General features: G+C 41.3%; 1 protein-coding gene across 1 annotated transcript; it reads left to right on the forward strand.

The window, feature by feature from the left end:
• Window positions 1–3105: 3105 nt before the first annotated feature.
• LRIT1 (leucine rich repeat, Ig-like and transmembrane domains 1) lies at window positions 3106–12922 on the forward strand. The gene is made up of 4 exons (XM_021536147.3): window positions 3106–3227; window positions 5686–6152; window positions 9387–9692; window positions 11937–12922. Exons 1-4 carry the CDS (start codon window positions 3106–3108, stop codon window positions 12920–12922), a joined length of 1881 nt encoding a protein of 626 aa, XP_021391822.1.
• The last annotated feature ends 6978 nt before the right edge of the window (window positions 12923–19900 follow it).

The following is a 19900-nucleotide window of genomic DNA, read 5'->3' on the forward strand; positions in this document are numbered from 1 at the left end:
CATAGTCTTGTTGAACACAGCAATCAGATTTTGCTTCCAGTTTTATTTCTCCCATCTCCCTGAATTAAGGAGGGAGCATGAATGTAAGCAGAAGCAGAATCTTCTTGCAACCCACTCATCATCAATTCTGCCTCATGCAGTCCTTGACATGCAGGTACTGGCATCTCCTCTTACAGCTTTAAGGATCTCTTTTCATCATCTCTGTTTCATTGATTCTCTCTGTTCTTTTCTGCTTGCTCCATTCTGAGACTTCACCTCTAGTACTGCATCCAGTTCAGGGACTCCCAACGAAAGAAGGATCTGGACCTGCTGGAACAAATCCTAAGGAGAGTCATGAAGATGATCAGAGCCTGGAGCATGTCCCCTATGAAGACAAGCTGAGAAAATGGGTGTTGTTCAGCCAGGAGAACAGAAGGTTCTGGGGAGGCTTTGCAGCAGTCTTCCAGTACCTAAAGGGAGCCTAGAAGAAAGCTGGAGAGACTTTTTGCACAAGGGCATGTAGTAACAAGAGGGAATCACTTTAAATTGGCAGAGGACAGGTTTAGATTATATATTAGAAAAAAATTATTTACTGTTTATGAAGCAGTGAAGCCCTGGAACAGAATGGCCACAGAAGGTGTGGATGCCCCTCCCTGGAAGCGTTCAAGACCAGGTTGGATGGGGTTTTGAGCAAGTGGTTGTAGTGGAAGTTGTCCTGCCCACTACAGCAAGTTCAGAATGAGGTGATATTTAATGTCCCTTCCAAACCAAATCAAACAAACCAAACCATTGTGTGATGCTATGATCTATGTAGCCTGTGAACCAGGGGAATGTATCTGTTCCCTGCCCACCAAGGCCTTGCTCCTCTACTTCTTTCTCCTCCAGTTCCTTATGTCCAAAGCCTACCTGAGCTGGTTTCCACTCTCCTGATGAAGCTCTTGTTGAGATCTGCAGGGTGAGGGCAGACTCACTCTCTTGACCATTCACATCAAGGCTAACATGGTGTCTGTGTCTTGATGGTTAACCCATCATGTGCATCATCTGGTGGTGTGTTGATGAAGGATTATAAAATAATCCAGTCAACAGGGAGGGAAAACTCCAACATGTAAGTGCTGATAAAACATAGCTGGGTTAATAGTTAACTGGTCCTTTTCCCTTCCTTTTCCTCCTTCCAGAGACACACTTGTGAATACACTACAAGATGTGAAACCTGTTCATGTTACTTCTTTTATTTATCTGGTTTTATTAATCTCTCAGCCTACCTCCAGGTCTTTCTCTTTCTTGTTCAGAAGTGACTCTGTCATGTTAAGTAAATAGCAGCTTTCTTGACAAAGTGCAGAGCATTAGCTGCTGCTAAGGTATGCTTTATTGATTGCTGTTGATTTTTACAAATTTACTTCTACTGCTCCTGCCATTTAGTGGTAACTTAAATGTTTCATTAGTGAGGCAAAATTGAGGTGCATGAAAGCAATCCCTACAATACAGTTCTGCTTTCTACAAGTTTATTATCCAAGACCTCCAATGGAGGGAAACTACTTTATCAGATGTGTTGAAAAGAAAACAGATGCAACAGGTTAATTATGTTGCACTGCCTTTTCAAATAGAATTTAACTTCAGATGTTTCAGTCAATGTTGTAAGTATTGAGCTGAAGCAGAGTCTGGGCAGCAAGGCAAGCTGACCAATGAGTACACTTAAAAAAACCAATAAGCTTGGTCTTAGCTTGGAGATCATTAAGGGAACTGAGAAATCATTAAATCTAGAAATGAGACCTAATGGAAGTCAATGAGAGAACAACTATAGATAGTTCATGAGCAACACTGCATTATGTTCTCACCTCTTCGGAGACACATAATAAGATACTTGAATTTCTCTTTGAACAACAGTAAATGTAGAATGTGAAAATATCAGGGGGGAAGTAATCCTTTGGGCCATCCTCTCAATAAATGATTTCTGCAAGCCTTAATTAATTATCAGAGTAACTTGTGAAACAAGCTTATGTGAAATGGCATCATAAAATATCTGTTTAATAGTTAGCCCCAAAGCACATCTGGATTACCTTGAAACTTCAAAAGTTCATTACCAAGAATTATTGAAATATCACCAGCATAATTTCATTGTGAAAAACACAGGCTGAACTGTGCAGAGAAGGGCTCCACTCCAGAAATCCTGGCAAGCAATCTTTGTTAGGAACAACACTGATGTAAGCACAGTCTTTAACCTTCAAGTAGTTTGTAGTACATAGATAGGTGTGTTATTGCTGCATTTCTGAGTGGTAACTTCTCATTATGTATTCCAAAAGGAAAAGCAGTATCAACAGGTCCACAACAGGGAGGAATGCTGGAAAAGTGAGGTGAGTCTTCAGCTGACCTTAAGAGAGAACTGAGCTTTTCTTAGCATTCCTGAATTCCTGCCACTCAGCCCTGCACCAGGTGGCATTTCCCAAAAGGGTCATTTATCTGAGCTTAGCTGTGTCAGCGAGTCCGAGCACAGTGGTCAGTCCTGCAGGTGGATGCTAGCCCTGGTAGAAACTGAAATATGTACGTATTTACTGGGTTATCAACTGTTTAGCAGTAACAGACTTGTTGCCAACAGTTCAGTAATTGCTTTATCACACTAGGAGTCTTTAAAAGAAAATAAAGCCTTTTAATAGCATCACTATATATATATATATATATATGTATAGTGTTAGATAGAAGGCTTACATTCCATTAGCACAAATAACTGTTTTAAATCTTACCAACACCTCTGCGGGGAAGTAAATTATTGCTAATTCCTGTTCAGATCAGTTATCTTGCCTGTGATGTAGGTCCCCCAAAAATATATTTGCTTTTTTTCTTGCCTGAGAGCCCCAGACTGGCAGAGGAAGGCGTTTTGAAGGGGCTGCTGAAGGAAGAAATGCCGTTAGTACGGTTCCGGGAACCAATAAGCACCTTCATGAAAATAACTCAAGTCCCCATCCTTAATCCCTGCCTATCCTTTTTTATCTGATGCACTCAGCGAGGGCTGCAAGATCCCAGCGTGGCTGAAAACAAAAGGGAGTTAACAAGATGTGAGCGGCGAGGGATAAAACAATCGCCGGAGCCCTCCACGCTGCCGAGAGCCAGGTGTGCCCATGCCCAGGTGCCATGTGGCTGGCGGGGACTCTGCTGTGCTGCTGGGCGCTGGCAGCGCTGCCCCGGGCACGGGGCTCCTGCCCCTCGCAGTGCAGCTGCGCCTTCCACAGCCTCGGCGAGGGGACCAAGGCCAGGTACGCTCTCGCGGCGGGGTCGGGGGGTGCTTCTGCTCCTCCGCGAGGATGCTCAAGGGAGACAATATCGTGTCTGGACTTTGTGGCCATTATTTTTCCGGCTGCTCCAAGCTCTGGCTATATTTGCAGAGGATTAGCTTCTGAAAACACAGTAAGCTGATTTCAGAGAAAGCGTTCGGGCATCTCTTCTGTGAGAACAGAAGTGACATAATTATTGCTGGTGTAATGGCAAAAAAGGAATAAAATTTAAACAATTTTTTTTTTTTTTTTTTTTTACTTTTCTGCTGGGAATTCTGGTTCTAAAAGGTTTTATTCTGATCTGCTGGTTTGTTACTAAAGAGTGACTAGATTTGATTCACGTTGTGGTATAAAACCCAACAATTTACTTAAAAAATCTTTCAGCTGGAGATTTTAGGCATAGCAATATACTTTAGACAAGAATGAACTAAAAAAACAGACAGTAACAAAAAAATTAAAAGAAGTTCATTCTCAGAGTGGAAACTTTCCATTAAAAAAGAAGGCAAGACCAGAAGAACATCCATCTTTGAATGCAAAGCCATTGAACATATATTTCTCTGGAGGACTGTTACAAAAGAGTCCTTCTGAAGGGTAAGCACGAAGTATCTGACTTAAAGAAAATAGAGGCCATATTTTCATAAGGTGTGGTTCACAGAAGAGGAGGTTTTGTGACAGAGATACAGGATTTGCAAAATCCTTTGTAATAAACTTTCTCAAGGCTGAAATATTTTTTCATTACTGAAATATTTTGGAACCCCATGAAATAGCTCTACTTTCTTATCTCTTTTATGGCACTATAGATTTAATACTAGAAACTTTCCCAGTAAGAAGAAGCATGGTAGAGACACAAGTAGCCTGCAATTGCTAAAAGGGAGTGTAACAGTGTGAGAGCCAATTATTTCTCCATAAATGTGACAGTTCCCAGGGGAATTTCCTCTCAGTGACTGGAAAAAGCTGTTGTACATTTTAGTAAGATACATAATGAAGCAAATATCCTTAGTCCCTTAAGGAGCATAATGCTGCCTTTTTTATGTATTATGAATTCATATTTCTCACTAGAAGGAGATTATCCCATAGATTAAATGTTCAGTGCTCACTGACATAATTTAGGGACACTATGAGAAGCATTCTGCTTTACTGCCGTGGTCCTTCTGTTAGTAACATTTTGTGACATGACTACACAAAGTAAAAATGTTTTATTGAAAGTGGATTTCTAAATTTTTCTTATTTGATAGATTTTTATCTTCCTCAAAATCTCAACTTTCGGCAGAGGGTGGGCAGGATTTAATGCCACAATAAAAGTGTTGGGTGAGAGTAATGTACTGTGTTTTGATTATAAATTAACAATTTAACTGCAGGCTCAAATAGCATTTAAATCTGGGAAGTTTGCCTGAGCAGTTCAACGTTATATATTTTTGTTGATTGTAGAGGAATAATTGCTTTCAGCCAAAACCAGCCTGGTTTTGACAGCTTTGTAATATTCTGTTTATAGAGAGTGTGATAGAAAAATGTTACTTGACTGATGACATTACATTTCTTGTGGTGTCTTGTTCAGCAAGTGAACTGGAACACACCCATCCAAACTCTTACCTTTTGCAGGTGGCTTGGTATTTTGTTAAGAATTTGCCTTCCCCTACTTGCTGATAGGCAAATTAAAATTCAGTCTGAGAGACCTGTTTTATCTCCCTTCATTTCTTATGGCTCTCTACAATCCCAAATCACATTTTTTGTATGAAAGCTGCAAAAATGCAGCACAGGCTTTTCATGCTTTGACCTTTAGAGATTAGAAATGGGGAGGAATGATTAAAACACATAAATCTGCCTTGCTTTCAGTATAGCATTTTCCAAAGAGTTAATTTTCTGTGCTTTCACTCTCATGACTATACGTGCCTGCGGTGCAGTGACTGCTGCCATCTTTACACACCCTCCATAGTAAAGCAGAGCTTACTCCAGAGTACTTCCAAGGAGTTGTTAGCTGGCTTTCTTATTCTCATTTCTCAAACCAGAGTTCCCATGTCATATTTAATCTATATAACTTCTTGCCCTCCCACATGTCAATAAGGCTTCTTTTTGTAGGGATTTTGTAGTTCAATTTATGGATCCTTTAGTTTTAACTTGCATTAGAATCCTGTTGTGCATGAATGTTGTCACTGATATCATAAGTACTCTAAAAGACCTGATAGCAAAACCCAACAGGAAGACTGAATAGGCCGGTTTGGACTCACACCACTGCACTCTCTGCAGTCAGAAGGCAGTAATATGAATTACTGCAAGTTGTTGTATTTACAGTGATAATGCAGTGATCAGCAGCAAGAAAGAAATGACAAGAAGAAATCTTGTGAAAATAGAAAGGCAGATCAAAATCTTGCATTAAAATAAGGTTTCAAATATTTTCAAAATAAGAGTCACATCTTCGCTTGTTCTTGTCTTTCCCCTCCAGGACAGTGCTGTGTAATGACCCAGAGATGACCCTCCCTCCTGTGAACATCCCTGTTGATACAACCAAGCTTCGGATAGAAAAGACAGCCATCCGCAGGGTGCCAGGAGAGGCTTTCCACCTGCTTCACAACCTGGAGTACCTCTGGATGCCCTACAACTCCCTGGCCAGCCTCAGCAGCATCACCTTCAAGGGCCTTCGTCGTCTGCAGGAGCTGAGGCTGGATGGGAACAACTTAATATCATTCCCCTGGGAGAGCCTGGCTGGGATGCCACAGCTGAGGCTTCTGGATTTACACAACAACGAACTCACCTCAGTCCCTTCAGATGCTGCTCGTTATGTCAAGAATATCACATACCTGGATCTGTCTAGCAATAAGCTGATGACTCTTCCTCAGGCTCTCATTGCCACCTGGGCCAACCTCCAAGCTGTTCCCTACTTCCCCAATGATAACTCCAAGATCATCCTAGGTAAGAGAAATGCCTGCCATTTTGCAGGGGACACAAATATCAAGGGTTCCTCATCTCCTTACAGCATTTTCACCCACTGTGGTTACCACAGCAAGTACACTGCTATTATACGTATACAATTTAATAGCCCAAATAATGTGTGTAAATTCATCTGCATATTAACAAACTCGCCTCAGGCTCATCACACCCATCTTATTATGCTGTAAATTTGATTACTTGCTTGGATCTTTGCAGCACAAAATTGGTGACTCTTGCTCAAGGCTTTTTTAGTTATTGCCACTGCCATTTTGGATAGAAATATAAATATATTTACAGCTCTTCATCATTTGTGTGCTCTTTTCTAATAGCATTGTGTTTGGAATTGACCCATTTTAAGCAGAACTAAATAAAAGGATGGATTATTTATTATGCCTAAGTTAAAGAGGAATAATGCCATGACTGAGCATAAAATCTGGGTCAGAGCTGCCAATTTGTCTCTTCCCAGAGCCTTGTTTATCTGTTCTCAGAGAATTAAACCCTAGTCTACCCGAGCACACCAAGACAGTGCTGTGGTGAAGGGCAGCTATGAAGCTCCAAGAAGGGCACCTAGGAAGCGCCAAGAATACCCTTTCTGGTGGCAGCTCTAGGCTCCCCAGAGGTACAGCTTTGGGGCAATTACCCATTTTTTGTGTCAGGGTTTCTCAGAGCTGACTCTCAGTTGCAGGATGCCCAGGTGAGGTTCTGAGCCCGTTTCTTCGTTCAGGGGATTATTGCATGGTCTTTAGCCATTGTTCACTGTTCAAATCCATGACAGGTTGATGATGGCTCAGTTGTTGCCATCTGCATGTACAGCCTCTGCAGCCTGGGGTGTGAGCTCAGGCACCTGCTGATAATCTCAGCAGAAGCACTGCAAGTTTCCTCTCACTCTGGCAAGTACTTGCTGCTCTTTGTTTCCTTGATAAATTTAGGGAGGTGAAGTTTTTAAAACCAGACTGCAGTGGAAAGAGATACAAGACTTTAAAAATGTACAAAATACCACCTACAAAGCTTTTAGTGTCCTTAGCAGATGTTGATGAAGGTTTCAGTAGTATCAGGAGAGGAGCAGGTGTTTCACGATCCTGTTTTGCCAGATGCAGTAACAAGTTCTTTAAACCAAAATTGGCAGTTTGGGATTGCCCATTTCATTTGTGGCAAGACTGCCCAGATCATACTTTTTCCTTTTTATTTTTAGAGTCAAGTTATGTGTAAAAATGTTATTCCATTCAATACAGATTAGGAGAGTGTTTTATCAAGAACAAATCATGCCTTGATGCACATGGCCAAATTGAATAGTATCCAGCTAGGCACAGGCTGATTGTGCCAGGATCCTAAAAAAATCATGCAGCCATATGAGTACAATGCTAAAATTAATGCAGTAATGTACAGACACTCCAGGTTCTAGGTCCTATCCTGTGGACACCCACAGGAACCATGGAGATAAAATGCATGTCCCTCACAGGAGCAGGCTGAGAAAACACAGCTGCATGTTTCTGTTTCACTCTGCTCATGACTGTTTCTCATGGAGGCATAAAAAAATCATGAATAATAAAAAGAGTCAGCCCAATCCATTTCTTGTCTGCAGTGCATCACTGTGACTCCAGAGCCACCACTTGCAGACTCCTTCAAGAAGAAGTAATTCCTCTGCTAAGTTGCTGGCTGCTAGTCTGTGCCAAGGGTGCAAGCTTTTCCACATGAGGGCTGCCCACGTGAGCCCATGGAACTGTGCTGTGCAGGGCAGCCAAGGCCTCACTGGGCTTTGTGGGTGCTGCTGCTTCACCTGGGATCAATTGTTATATAGTGCATGAACTAGAAACTGCTGGCAAAAATGCCATAAAACAAAGCCAAGCTGAATGTTCACTATTTACTTAGTCCCCTTCACTATAACATATTAATTTACAAGAACTGAGCTCCTGCCAAAACCCATCACTTCTAGATCCTCTTCTAAGCCCTGGGAAGAAGATATGGAACGCACTCAGAAGTTTTTCCACAGCATCTTAAAAACAGTTTGAGGCAGTATTAGTACTTTTCCCTTTTGGGCAGGTGCCAGCCCCCAGGCACGTCCTTGGGCTGTGCAAGGAAAAGAGGAGGTGCAGCCCCCTCAGAGGGAGCAGAACTCACCCCTGTGGCAGGCAGGATGCCTGGGAGCCATGCTCCTGGCTTAGGCTTCAAATGTGTGCCTGGGGTTTGATGGCATTAATATCCCTGGTGCCAATTCTGCTAGCTAAAATCATTAGAGATACCTGTCCACAGCACAGCTGGATGCGAACATTTGTAAGTAGGATGACACAGATTTAATCAGAATGCAGCAACTTCTGTTCATGGATATGCATTGCTCCAGTTCCAAATTTGCTTTTTCAGTACTATCTTCACAGGTCTATTTTTAATAATGTATATTTTTTTTTCAGAATTGGAATTCAATAGGTGTAAACTGGGAGAGCAGAATAAAGAAGATAAACATTCCAAGAGTCTGAAACAGGAGTGTGTTTTTCAATATATCTCTTTCTGTGTGTATAGCCCGAACATAGTTATGGTCTATCTACATTTTTTATATACCATAACAGGCATATTCTCCAATTTAATCCCTAAAACAGTTTTTCCTTGTTATCCAGTATCAATTAGAATTTCAGGAAAAGCAACTGATTACCAAAATAATGAAAATAACTTAGACTAACAGAGCTGGAAGACAACTATGGCAGGCAAGTAGGACCAGCCACAGCTATTGCAGGTGTGAAAAGTGGGATGATAATCTGGCCTAGTATTTTAAGAATGTCCAGTGAGAATTTTCTGGCCTGTCTGAGACTTCATAGTGTCCTCATGCTAGAAGAATACACAGCCCTTCTCCCATGAGTAATTGTTTCTTTCATCCTGGAACAAAATGTATTTATAATAAATTCTTGTTTTGCTTCTTTGTAGGCATGAATCACAATGTTTTCATTATATGAATAATCCTGCTTTAAACTTAAAGAATATGATTTCATATCAGGTTTGGAGATACTTTAGCAAGTCACATTTATTCCATTCTGGCAACTGTGGGATCCATCAGATGCAGCAGCAGTGGGGGTACACACCCCTCCTATCCCACATAGTCCTGCACAGGCAGTTCTTGTGGAGCAGACTGGGAGTCTACCACACTGTCCTGCTGAAAAATAGAAACCAAAGTGGCAGAAACAAAAGGTGCTGTTGGAGTGACTTAGTGCCCCAATTTCTTTTTGACAGGCTTGCAAGACAATCCTTGGGTGTGTGACTGCAGTCTGTACGAAATGGTGCATTTCCTAAATTTCCAGTCTCCTAACATAGCCTTCATTGAGCCCAGGCTGAAATGCTTCACCCCCCGGAGCCTTGCAGGAGTCTTCTTCAGCCAGGTGGAGCTGAGGAAGTGTCAGAGCCCCGTGGTGCACACATCTGTGGCCAAGGTGAAGACCATCCTGGGCAGCACGGTGCTGCTGCGCTGCGGCACCACGGGCGTGCCCGTCCCCGAGCTCAGCTGGAGGAGAGCTGATGGGGCTCCGCTGAATGGCACAGGTGGGTCTGGTTTAAGCTTTTCTGCACACGTGGAATGAGTGAGGCAGACCTGTACTAGGTGCAATCCACTCTTGCACTGTGATTTTCTATAGACTATAGAATTACTTATATGTTGATCTTAATATTATCAGATAAATGTCTGTTATCATGTGCAGGAAGTTTTGCTTTCTTTCATAGCAATTCTGGTGGTGAGATGAGGATTCTCTGTGAATCTGCTGGAGCTAAAGAAATGAAGTATTTCCAATAGTAGCAATTAGCTGTTTTCAGTTAGTTAATAATTCAGTCACTGAAAAGGCTTTCCACTGAATTACTCTATATTCTATTCATGTATTCTATTGCTAATCCATTAGGAAACATCTCCGGCAGAGAGATGTCTGATGTGAATTCAACTGGGATTCAGATCAGCTGTAGAAAAAAGAAAAGGTTGCAAACATACAGCATCACTGATATATTAAACAACAAAAAACCCACTAAAATACTTCAGTGGGAATGTCCCCGAGGAATCATTCCCTCTGACAGACTGACAAGCTGTCCTGGGAAAAAAGGCTTATGGAAGAAACCCTGACCACCTGGTCTGAGCACCTCTCCTGGGGGAAGCCTTCAAACCAACACTGGTTTTGTGACTGATCACGATTTCATTTCCATTCACAAGAAAGTTTGGAGCTGTAATTGCAACACTAGTCTTTTACTTTGTGATGGAATTGAGAGAAGAAGCCTTTGTTCTGCTGAAGACAGCTGTCCTTAGTTTTTGTCCTAGAAGTTTTCAGTCAGGACCTGAACCTTCTTGCCTCCAACTTGCCCTGAATACTTCTGTATCCTAGTCCTGCCCTGACTTCCATAGAGAATCTAAACCCAGCAGATAAATTGCTAGATATCGGGTCTGATCTTCAAAGGGTTACAGGGCTCCTCCGTGCACAGAACAGGGAAGAGAGCAATTTTCTTTCTCAGCAGTAGAACCATTTGTAGTAAGTATTGTTTCCTGGATCTTCACATGTCATTGTTCTGTTGTGCACGATGTAGCAGAGCTGCTCCTCATGATGATAATGTGTACCCATCATGATGCAAACATCCCTCCTACACTTGGAAAGAGAGCCACCACAAAAAATAGAATGGGATGATTTCCTGAAAGCCTATGTTTACTTTGAGCTACAACTGAGAATGATGTATTTTGTGCCCCATTAAATCAGATGCTAGCACCTTTCAATAAAAAGCTTCTGTGCCAATGCTACAATGTGACTATTTTGAGGTGTTCTTAGCAGAAAGGAGTGAGAAACAGTACAGAGTCTGTATCCACAGGTTATTGCCATAGGTAGACCCATAGCTTTGTTTTTTAAAATACATACTCAGTAAATAATTAAACTGAAAAAGTAACTTCTTTTACCTTGTATTTTGCTGTCATTGGAAGGGACCCTAGTTGCCAAGGCTGGATCCTGACCCCAGGAGGGCTTGGGAGAAGTTTGCATTCTCTCACCTTTGCCTTTCAGATATCTGGTTTACCTTTCAGCAGGAAAGGGCTGAGACAGCACATGCCCATCCTAAGGAGGCTGGTTAAATCATGAAGAGGATGCTTTACCTTTCCACAAGATCCCAACTATTTTTTTTTTTCTGCACCAGTAGAAAAAGGCAAAAAAAGCTAGTTTTAGTCTGCAAGTAAATCACATGAGCAAATCAACAGGCAGCTATGTATGTATCATTTGGTGGTAACCAAATGTACACCTGTGTAAAGATAAACACCTGCAATAATTAAGTAGTAGAAGGGATATTATCTTTCAACTATTTTCCCATATACTCTAGGCTAGTCTGTGTGTGTTTATTACAATAACATCTCCATTGTTTGCATTTTCTTTGCCTCCACAGTCTGCATCAAATGCTCTAATAGATCATGTTGCTGCCTGCTCCATCCACTCTTTCAAGTACTGTACTTATATAACAATTTTTAAGCTTTTATTTTTAATGGAAGAACCTTTCCTGTTATGTTTTCAATCTGTACATTAATTTGGAGGAAACAGCATCAACTTTTTAATGTATATTAATTTTGAAGCAGTTCAAATCCTGACATAATCTAATTATAGTCCTTTTCTTCAGTTTGATTTTGTAATGTTCTTAGTGGTGAGCAGAAACCATGATTCTTTATCATATACTTTATTGAGCAGATGTTTGGTGATGGAGTCTTAATATTTTACAAACTTGGAATTAATTCCATTTATTATTGCCTGTTTATTTAACATGTCTCCTGCCTTGCAGTTCACCAAGAGATTTCCAGTGATGGAATGAGCTGGTCTATCCTGGGCCTGCCTGTAGTCTCTTACCTTGACTCAGGAGAGTACATCTGTAAAGCAAAGAATTTCCTGGGGGCAACAGAGGCGTTCATCTCGCTCATCATCACAGACTCAGAAGGCACGGATGACCCTAACTCCAGTGCCAAAGGCACATGGAATGGCAAGGCCAGCGGGATGGAGGCAGCTGCCTACAATGACAAATTGGTGGCAAGGTATGTTATCACCACCTCCACTGTGCCCACCCTGGGGGCTGGGGTGGGCACCGGAGACAGCGTCCTCCTCCCAGACATGGCACAAGACAGCAACTCCCAGAACCTGCTGGTGAGCCCCACCACGGGCCAGCAGGAGCCAGAGAGGATGGTGAGGTCTGTCAGAGTCATAGGGGACAGTGACCAGAGCATCACCCTGGCCTGGAAGGCACCTATGGCAAAGAACACCACGGTGTTCAGTGTGCTTTATGCTGTCTTTGGGGAGAGGGACATGCGGCGGATCAATGTGGAGCCAGGGAAGACCAAGGTCACTCTTTATGGGCTGCTGCCAAAGACCAAGTACATCGTGTGTGTCTGTGTGAAAGGGCTGATCCCCAGGAAGGAGCAGTGCATCATATTTTCCACAGATGAAGTTGTCAGTGCAGGAGGGACGCAGAAGCTCATCAATGTGGTTGTCATCAGTGTGGCCTGTGTCATTGCTGTTCCTCTGACTCTGGTGGTCTGCTGTGGAGCACTGAAACGGCGCTGCAAAAAATGCTTTGTGCGAAAGCCCAAGGACGTGCAGGAATCCTATGTCACCTTTGAAAGCCTGTCCCCCGGGGCCAAGGCGAAAGGCGTGGAAGGAGAGTACCTGACCAGGCACACCCCTGACGAGTCCAACAGGCTGCTGTCTGCCCGCTCCAGCGTGGACTCGGAAGCCATACCAAAGATAGAGGGACAGCCTAATGAATACTTCTGCTGACAGCACCTAGGCTGACTGTCAGCTCCCCAGTGGGAAGCATGTGGCTGAATCTGTGACTCTGTGCCAGCACTGCAGGCCACCCTGTCCATGCTTCTGACATGTTCTGGAAGAGGATGCAAGAGCATAGACGGTGCCCAAGCTTTACAGAAACACGTTGCTCATGCCACCTGGGGTTGGTTGCTTTGTACCCAGTCAAAAGCTTCTCTGATAACGGCCTCATTCTCTTGGACCACTTTTTTTTTTTTTTTTTTTTTTTGCCTGTCAAATGAAGTATGCACACTAAGTGTAAGGACATTAAGAAACATTTCTGAGTGTACTCTGCTTGGTATTGTTTAGGACCCGCTCCACAATATGCTACGTATTTCATTCTCAGCTCTTGATGTTCTTTCGGTTGACAAGATGGAGTATTTAGTAATTTTAATAAAAACACTTAGGAAAGTGAAAATTGAGAGTCTTACCTTTTACACCCTCCATGTTTGCATGAAACATGCAGCTTGATGCTTAACAGATCACCAAATAGAGATGTCCAGCAACCCTTTCTAATATGTCCAACATAATTACAACTCTATGCTCTGAATTCAGAGAAGTGTGCAAAGGAGATTAAAATGAAGAGACAATCCACTCCTAAGAATGCATAATAGAGAGCATTTGCTGATCGCATTTTGTCCCTAAACTCTGTTCTAAAGATATGAAACAATAGTAAAGGTCTTTCAGTATCAGTCCTAGCTGGGATTTTGTATCTGTATTGTAATTAGTAGAATATATTTTATACCAGCTATGCTACATTACAATCATAAAATGGCCTACTTTGCACATTGTGTGTGGTGGTGTAATGCTTTGCAATCATACTGGAAAACCTACACTAGAGAGTTTTGCAAACATCTCCCAAACCAGCTCTGTCACTGCTGCCTGAGCTCCTGGCAAAACCCATGGTGAAGGCCCACATGATCAGCCAGGTAGATGTGACTTGGTCATGGAAAGAACTTGCTTTGTGAAGAGTAGGAGAAAGTGATGTAGTGTCAGACCACTGGCCATGCACACATCAGCCACTCCTGACTATGGTCTCAGTGCAGTCTTTTTGGGTTTCAAACATTTTACAAATTCAAGGACTCTGAAAAAAGCCTGTCTAATATTAATCTAAATGTAGTCAGGGTGAACTGACCAGTCATTTAAGTTCTGCAGCTTCACTGGAATTTGAATCTGAGTGCTTATCACAAACTAATTCCCAGATGTGTAATTTTCCACTCAAGTCCCTCATGTAGCAATACTGTATATAACATTTTTCTCTTTGTAATAAATATTATTCATGAAGAAAATTATATATGTTCTGCCAAATACTGAATGGGAAAGATCCAGTCAAGTTGAAATGCTAATGGATAAAGCTTGCTGAATTGTTCTGCAATGTGTTTGTAAATTTATTGGAAGGACCTCCACTCACATTCTGGATGTGTATGTACAGTGTGGCTTAACAAGATTCACTGGCTGGGATGGAACCCTGTATGGATTTTGCAAGTCCTCCTTGTACACAGAAGGGTTTCACTTATGTCAGATTACTTGGCCTGATGGAAAAAGCATGTCATTTGATCTCAACAAAAATACCAGCAACAGGGATACATCACAAGAGTTTCTGAAGGACTCTTGTATTCCTTGCATTTATGACAAGGAAATTCTCTTTTATTGGGAGAATTTGTCAGTCCCTGTATAAAATAATTCATGCTATTTCTATCACTGGACTGTGTAGATTTTTAGGTTTACAAATAAAGTTTTGTAAAATTATATATTTTAATGCAACAAATTGACTGATGAAAGATGGTGCGTAATAGATCTATTCCTTATTTATAAAGTTTAATAAAATGTTTTAAAGTTTTGTCCAGCCTGCTTATTAGAGTCAGAAAAAAACTGTCTTTCCAGAAGCAGTTTTTGTGCTGAGTTGCAAGGATTGCTGTATGTAAGCCTGGGTCCTGCCCACATATGCAGCAGGAGCACTGGGCTGTGCAAAACTCTCCCTACCATTGCCCTGGATGGGTAAGCTCCTAAAGAACCAAGGCTGTCCTGAAGTTTTCCTGTGGTGAACAGAGTGCACCTGCTGCCCAAGGACTTTCCTGTAAATCAGGTCTGCAGGAGCTGACTGGGAACCAGAATTATTCACTTTTCAGCTGACTGGAGACATGAGCTGGGCCATTTGTTGCACCAGCCCGGGTGAGGAGCAGCCCTCACCTGCTGCGAGCCTCGGTCTGTGGGCTGGCTGTGGAGAAGCCACCAGCTGGGCCAGCCCTGGCCCTCTTTTCTTGTGCTCCATCGAGGGATCATCCTGGGACATTCACTGTGCATGTGCTCAATTTTACAGACTCTACTGGATATTTTTTGTACTTTCAATAAACAGTGATCCCAAATAGAATATGTGATTTTTCTCATTCCTGTGCCTTCCCTCACTGTCTCATAGCTGAGGCATTGCAGTTTATCATCTCATTGCTGTTGTTCAAGACAAGCCTTTCTCTACTGCACTGATGGTTCATACACAATAGGCAACAAGAACAAACTTGCGCAAGTTCTGTCTTGTCTGGCATTGGTCAGAGAAGAAACCCTGTACTTGCTAAATTATGAGGGAAATTTCAAACCATGAAGGAAGCTGATGTGACTTCAATGCTCTGGGTCAGCTTTTCAGAGGTATCAGATATGTAAAGATGTACCTCACTGGATTTTCTGTTTGTCATTGAAGGGCTGTTAGGCACCTAGTTTCATCCTTACCTCCAGGTAAGGAGGAAACCATTTCTTTCTTGATTAAAGTCAATTCTCAAGATGTGCTGTAAGAACCAAAGCAAACATCTGCTATTGCACTCCCTCTTAACAAGCTTGGACAGGATATTACCATGCCCACTAAACCATATTATGTCAACTCAATTTTTAAGCACTTTGATACATGCACTATCTGAAATACCCAACTGTAGCCTTCAATGCCTATGTCCTGCCCAGCAGTGATTTCTAACACTGAAAGCCGTGGCAGAGGGACTATCTGAAAAGTATCAGCCCAGACTTGATTTCTTACAAGAAGAAATGTCATTTCAAGATGGAGTTTGACTCCCCAGCCATAGCTGGCAGCACACAGTGGGTGATCTCTTGGCATTTGCTTTGGCAATCAGCGCAGTCTCTTAAACTCCACTTCCCATAGACACTGTCTCTGTGGAGATTTATTCTGATATCTTGAGTTTTAGACAGCTTGTTCTGCATTTTGGCTTCAGCCAGGATGCCACATGATGTAAAAGAGCAGCTGAACTGAGTGGACATCTGCTGTCACAATAGTGACCATTAAATTTACAAGCAGGCATAAACCGGGTGGAATTAAAAAGGCAGCAAAATCCCAGTCCAGTAGGGAACATAAGCCTAATGACTGTGCCTAACGCTGGGGGATTTATTTCCCTTACTTCCCCCTCCCCCCTTCTCCTCCCCATTCTCTCTACCCTAATTCATCTAACTTAGGTAACTGGTTCACCACTGGACTCTCAGGTTAATAATGAACCTTCTGAGTACACTTGGGGTTTGGATATATTTAGATAAATGGCCTCTCAAGCAGCAAATAAATACCAGCCTGAAAACAGCCAGAGCATTGGCCCATGGTACTGAATAACACCACTCTTTGAAAGGCCATTTTCTAGCCCTGTAGAAGATAGGTCAGACTGGCAGGAATTGTCATGTGGGAAAAGGAAAACAACTGCAATTATTTTTTATTGTTTTTTTTTTTTCTCTCTTAAGCAATTCATTTATTTAAAATAAAGTATTTCTAACAGAGAACCCTGGATGTAATTTTTCTTCCTGTATCCCAGGACATTTGGCATTGTGCCTGAAGATCTACATGGAGGGAAACTCCAGTAGTTTATAAACCTGTAAATAAAAAACACTTCACTTTTCATGAAAGACATTTGAAGACGTGATTTAGTTTAAGACCCTCCCCATGGGCCATGGAGGAGGGGTGGGAAGGTGGTAAGGAAGAGCTCTTCCTTTCAAGCAAAGTAGATTTTGGGCCTTAAAAGTGGTGAATGCCACCAGCTGTCCCTCCTGGTGCCATTGGCACAGCCAAAGCATCCCATCCCAGAGCCACCCTGGTGCCACGTGTGCTGTTGTCTATCCCAGCTCCCTGAATCCCTGCTGGGTGTCTCCATCCCTCGTGCTGCCACCTCCCCAGCCGGAATGAACATGCCAGGGATCTGGGGGGCTTTGGCCACGGATCCCCCCAGAGGGAGGAGCCCCATCCCCCCTAAAGCTGAACATATCACGGCACTGATCTGACTCTGCTGAAAGCTTTCTGGTCCCAGGCCCTGCAGCCCACACACACATGGCCAACCCCAGGATTTCCCCCGATACCCAGACGTTTTCTAACTGCACCATACAGTTTGTTACTGTTATTGCTTGTAGTAAAGGGTAAAATACATTATATATTATATTATATTATATTATATTATATTATATTATATTATATTATATTATATTATATTATATTATATTATATTATATTATATTATATTATATTATATTATATTATATTATATTATATTTTAATATTATATAAAATACTATATAAAATATTTTCTATAATAGAAATATATTATATTTTATATATATTATATATATAATATAATCCTATTATAATACAAGATAATAATATAATAAAATATAATATAATATAATATAATATAATTATTTTATTATCATTTCAATATACTACAACAGGAGAGGGAGATGTTGGAATGCAAGACCCTCATGGCACAAACCCAGAGGGATATCCAGGCACCGGAATTGAACTGAAAGGCCCAGAGAAATGGAAGTATATGAATCCACAAAGTGAAACAGAAATATAGGTATAGAATATAGATATTAGCTTCTAGTAAAAACTTAAACTAAGTACCTTGAGTATATAAAAAGCTAATAATTATAATATAATATAATATAATATAATATAATATAATATAATATAATATAATATAATATAATATAATATAATATAATATAATACTATATAATACAATACAATACAATACAATACAATATAATACCATATAATACAATATAATACAATATAATACAATATAATACAATATAATGTAATACGATATAATACGATATAATATGATATAATATAATATAACATAATATAATATAATATAATATAATATAATATAATATAATATAATATAATATAATATAATATAATATAATATAATATAATATAATATAATATAATATAATATAATATAATATAATATAATATAATATATAATTAATATGTAGAATTATTTTATGGTTCTATTTTCTATATAATAGTTTATAATATAATTATTTTATTTATAATTTTACTTATATGTTATTATTTTATTACTATAAAATTATTATTAAGGTAAAGTGTAAAAATAGAAAATTATTAAAATAAAAAATATAACTGTATTTATTAGGGAGTATTTTCATGGCAGACCACAGAGACTAAAGGCACCAGTGACTGTGGCACTTGCTGGGTGGGAGTGGGGGTCCCTGAGTCCCTCAGCTTCAGTGGCTGATGGATGATGGGGGAGGACACACCCTCCCTTGGCAGCTGCCCGTTACTCCTGCAACATCCTCAGTTTGGCCAGCCAGCCCTGCTGATGGGTGTCTCCTCTCTTTGGCTACGTGGAAAGTGCCATGAGTGAGTGCCTCGGGTGACAGGGGCTGTGGTGGTGCCACCCCCACTGCAGCAGCAGCAGCAGCTTCACCAAGAACCTCCTCAGCAGCCACCACCCCGCTGGGGATTTACAACTGCTGCATTGCTGTGCCACAGAGCACAGCCCTTCCCCTTCCCAGCTCACTGACGGGTTTGAATACAGGGCAGGTGTTGAAAAATCAAATACTGCACCATGGACAAATAAGGAAGATTTCAGCTAAAAAACCCAAACCGTAAAAATCCCCTATGCTTGTGGTTAGATTTCAGGCACTGCCAGAAACCACATCCCCACAGGTCCATTCCTTGTGGCTCGTTCCCTGTACATGGGGTACAGAAACAGAGCACTCTTATCAATCCCCAAAAGCTCCCCACCAGTTCATTTTGCTGATTTGCCACGAAATAAAAGCTCCTGTTGATTTAAGCACTGCAGAATCAAGCCTGTGTCTTCTGCAGGCTGAAAGCAGCACAACCATGAGAGCCACATATAGCTCTAAGCTGCCACACTTTAAATACTTTCCTATTCTGGTCCCATAGGTTAGAGGTTAAGCAGGTTCAGGCTAATCTTGCTTTGTGACCCAGCATCACACAGGCAGTGAGGTGCAGCCCTTCTCCCAGGCAGGCTCCTGTGCAGGCTGTAGTGAAGCCCATCCACACTAGATGGCCCCAGGAGAACGCAGAACTCCCTGGAAAGCCTAACTAAACCTGCTATTTTGGCTTAGAAAAGATCAATGAATTTGGTTACTCAAAATCCCTTCTCAGATTGGCTCAGTTTTTTAAGATGACTGAAAGGCCGTCAGCATGTATCTTATGATGGAAGCCAGAGAATAGCACTTAAAATACTTTTGTATTTATATAATATTAATACTTATAAATTTATATTTATTTATAAATATAAATACTTTTGTATTTATACAAAAGAGATTGACTTCCTAGAGACTCTTGTCAGAGAGACCCATGGACTGGCTGGCCACAGCTATATTTCAGAGGAAAAAGGTGCCATGCTTATGTTTCCATGCTTTTAGGTTCCTCATTTGGGGAGCAGGCTCCATGCTCACCATGAGTAGAACACACCTTGCACAGCGCTGCAGGCAGGGTTTGGGAGAGGATGGACTGTGCAATGGGGCATTATGGAAATTACAGCTGAAGTCTGGCCCTTACCCTGGCTTTCTGCCTTGATAAAAGTCATTAAAATATAGGAGACAGAGACAGACCCTATGAAATAATAATAAAAAAAAAGGCCTGGTTAATTACTTGCAAGCACTTGGCAAAAGAAGCGGTTTTGGCTCCATCTT

Source organism: Lonchura striata, chromosome 7, assembly GCF_046129695.1.
Source record: "Lonchura striata isolate bLonStr1 chromosome 7, bLonStr1.mat, whole genome shotgun sequence".
In the NCBI taxonomy this organism is placed as follows: Eukaryota; Metazoa; Chordata; class Aves; order Passeriformes; family Estrildidae; genus Lonchura; species Lonchura striata.

Excerpts from the sequence above, each read along its gene's own strand:
- LRIT1 (XM_021536147.3), top strand. The coding sequence starts at position 3,106 with ATGTGGCTGGCGGGGACTCTGCTGTGCTGCTGGGCGCTGGCAGCGCTG. Across the intron at positions 3,228-5,685 it reads GGCGAGGGGACCAAGGCCAG|GACAGTGCTGTGTAATGACC; the intron begins GTACGCTCTCGC and ends TTTCCCCTCCAG. Across the intron at positions 6,153-9,386 it reads TAACTCCAAGATCATCCTAG|GCTTGCAAGACAATCCTTGG; the intron begins GTAAGAGAAATG and ends TCTTTTTGACAG.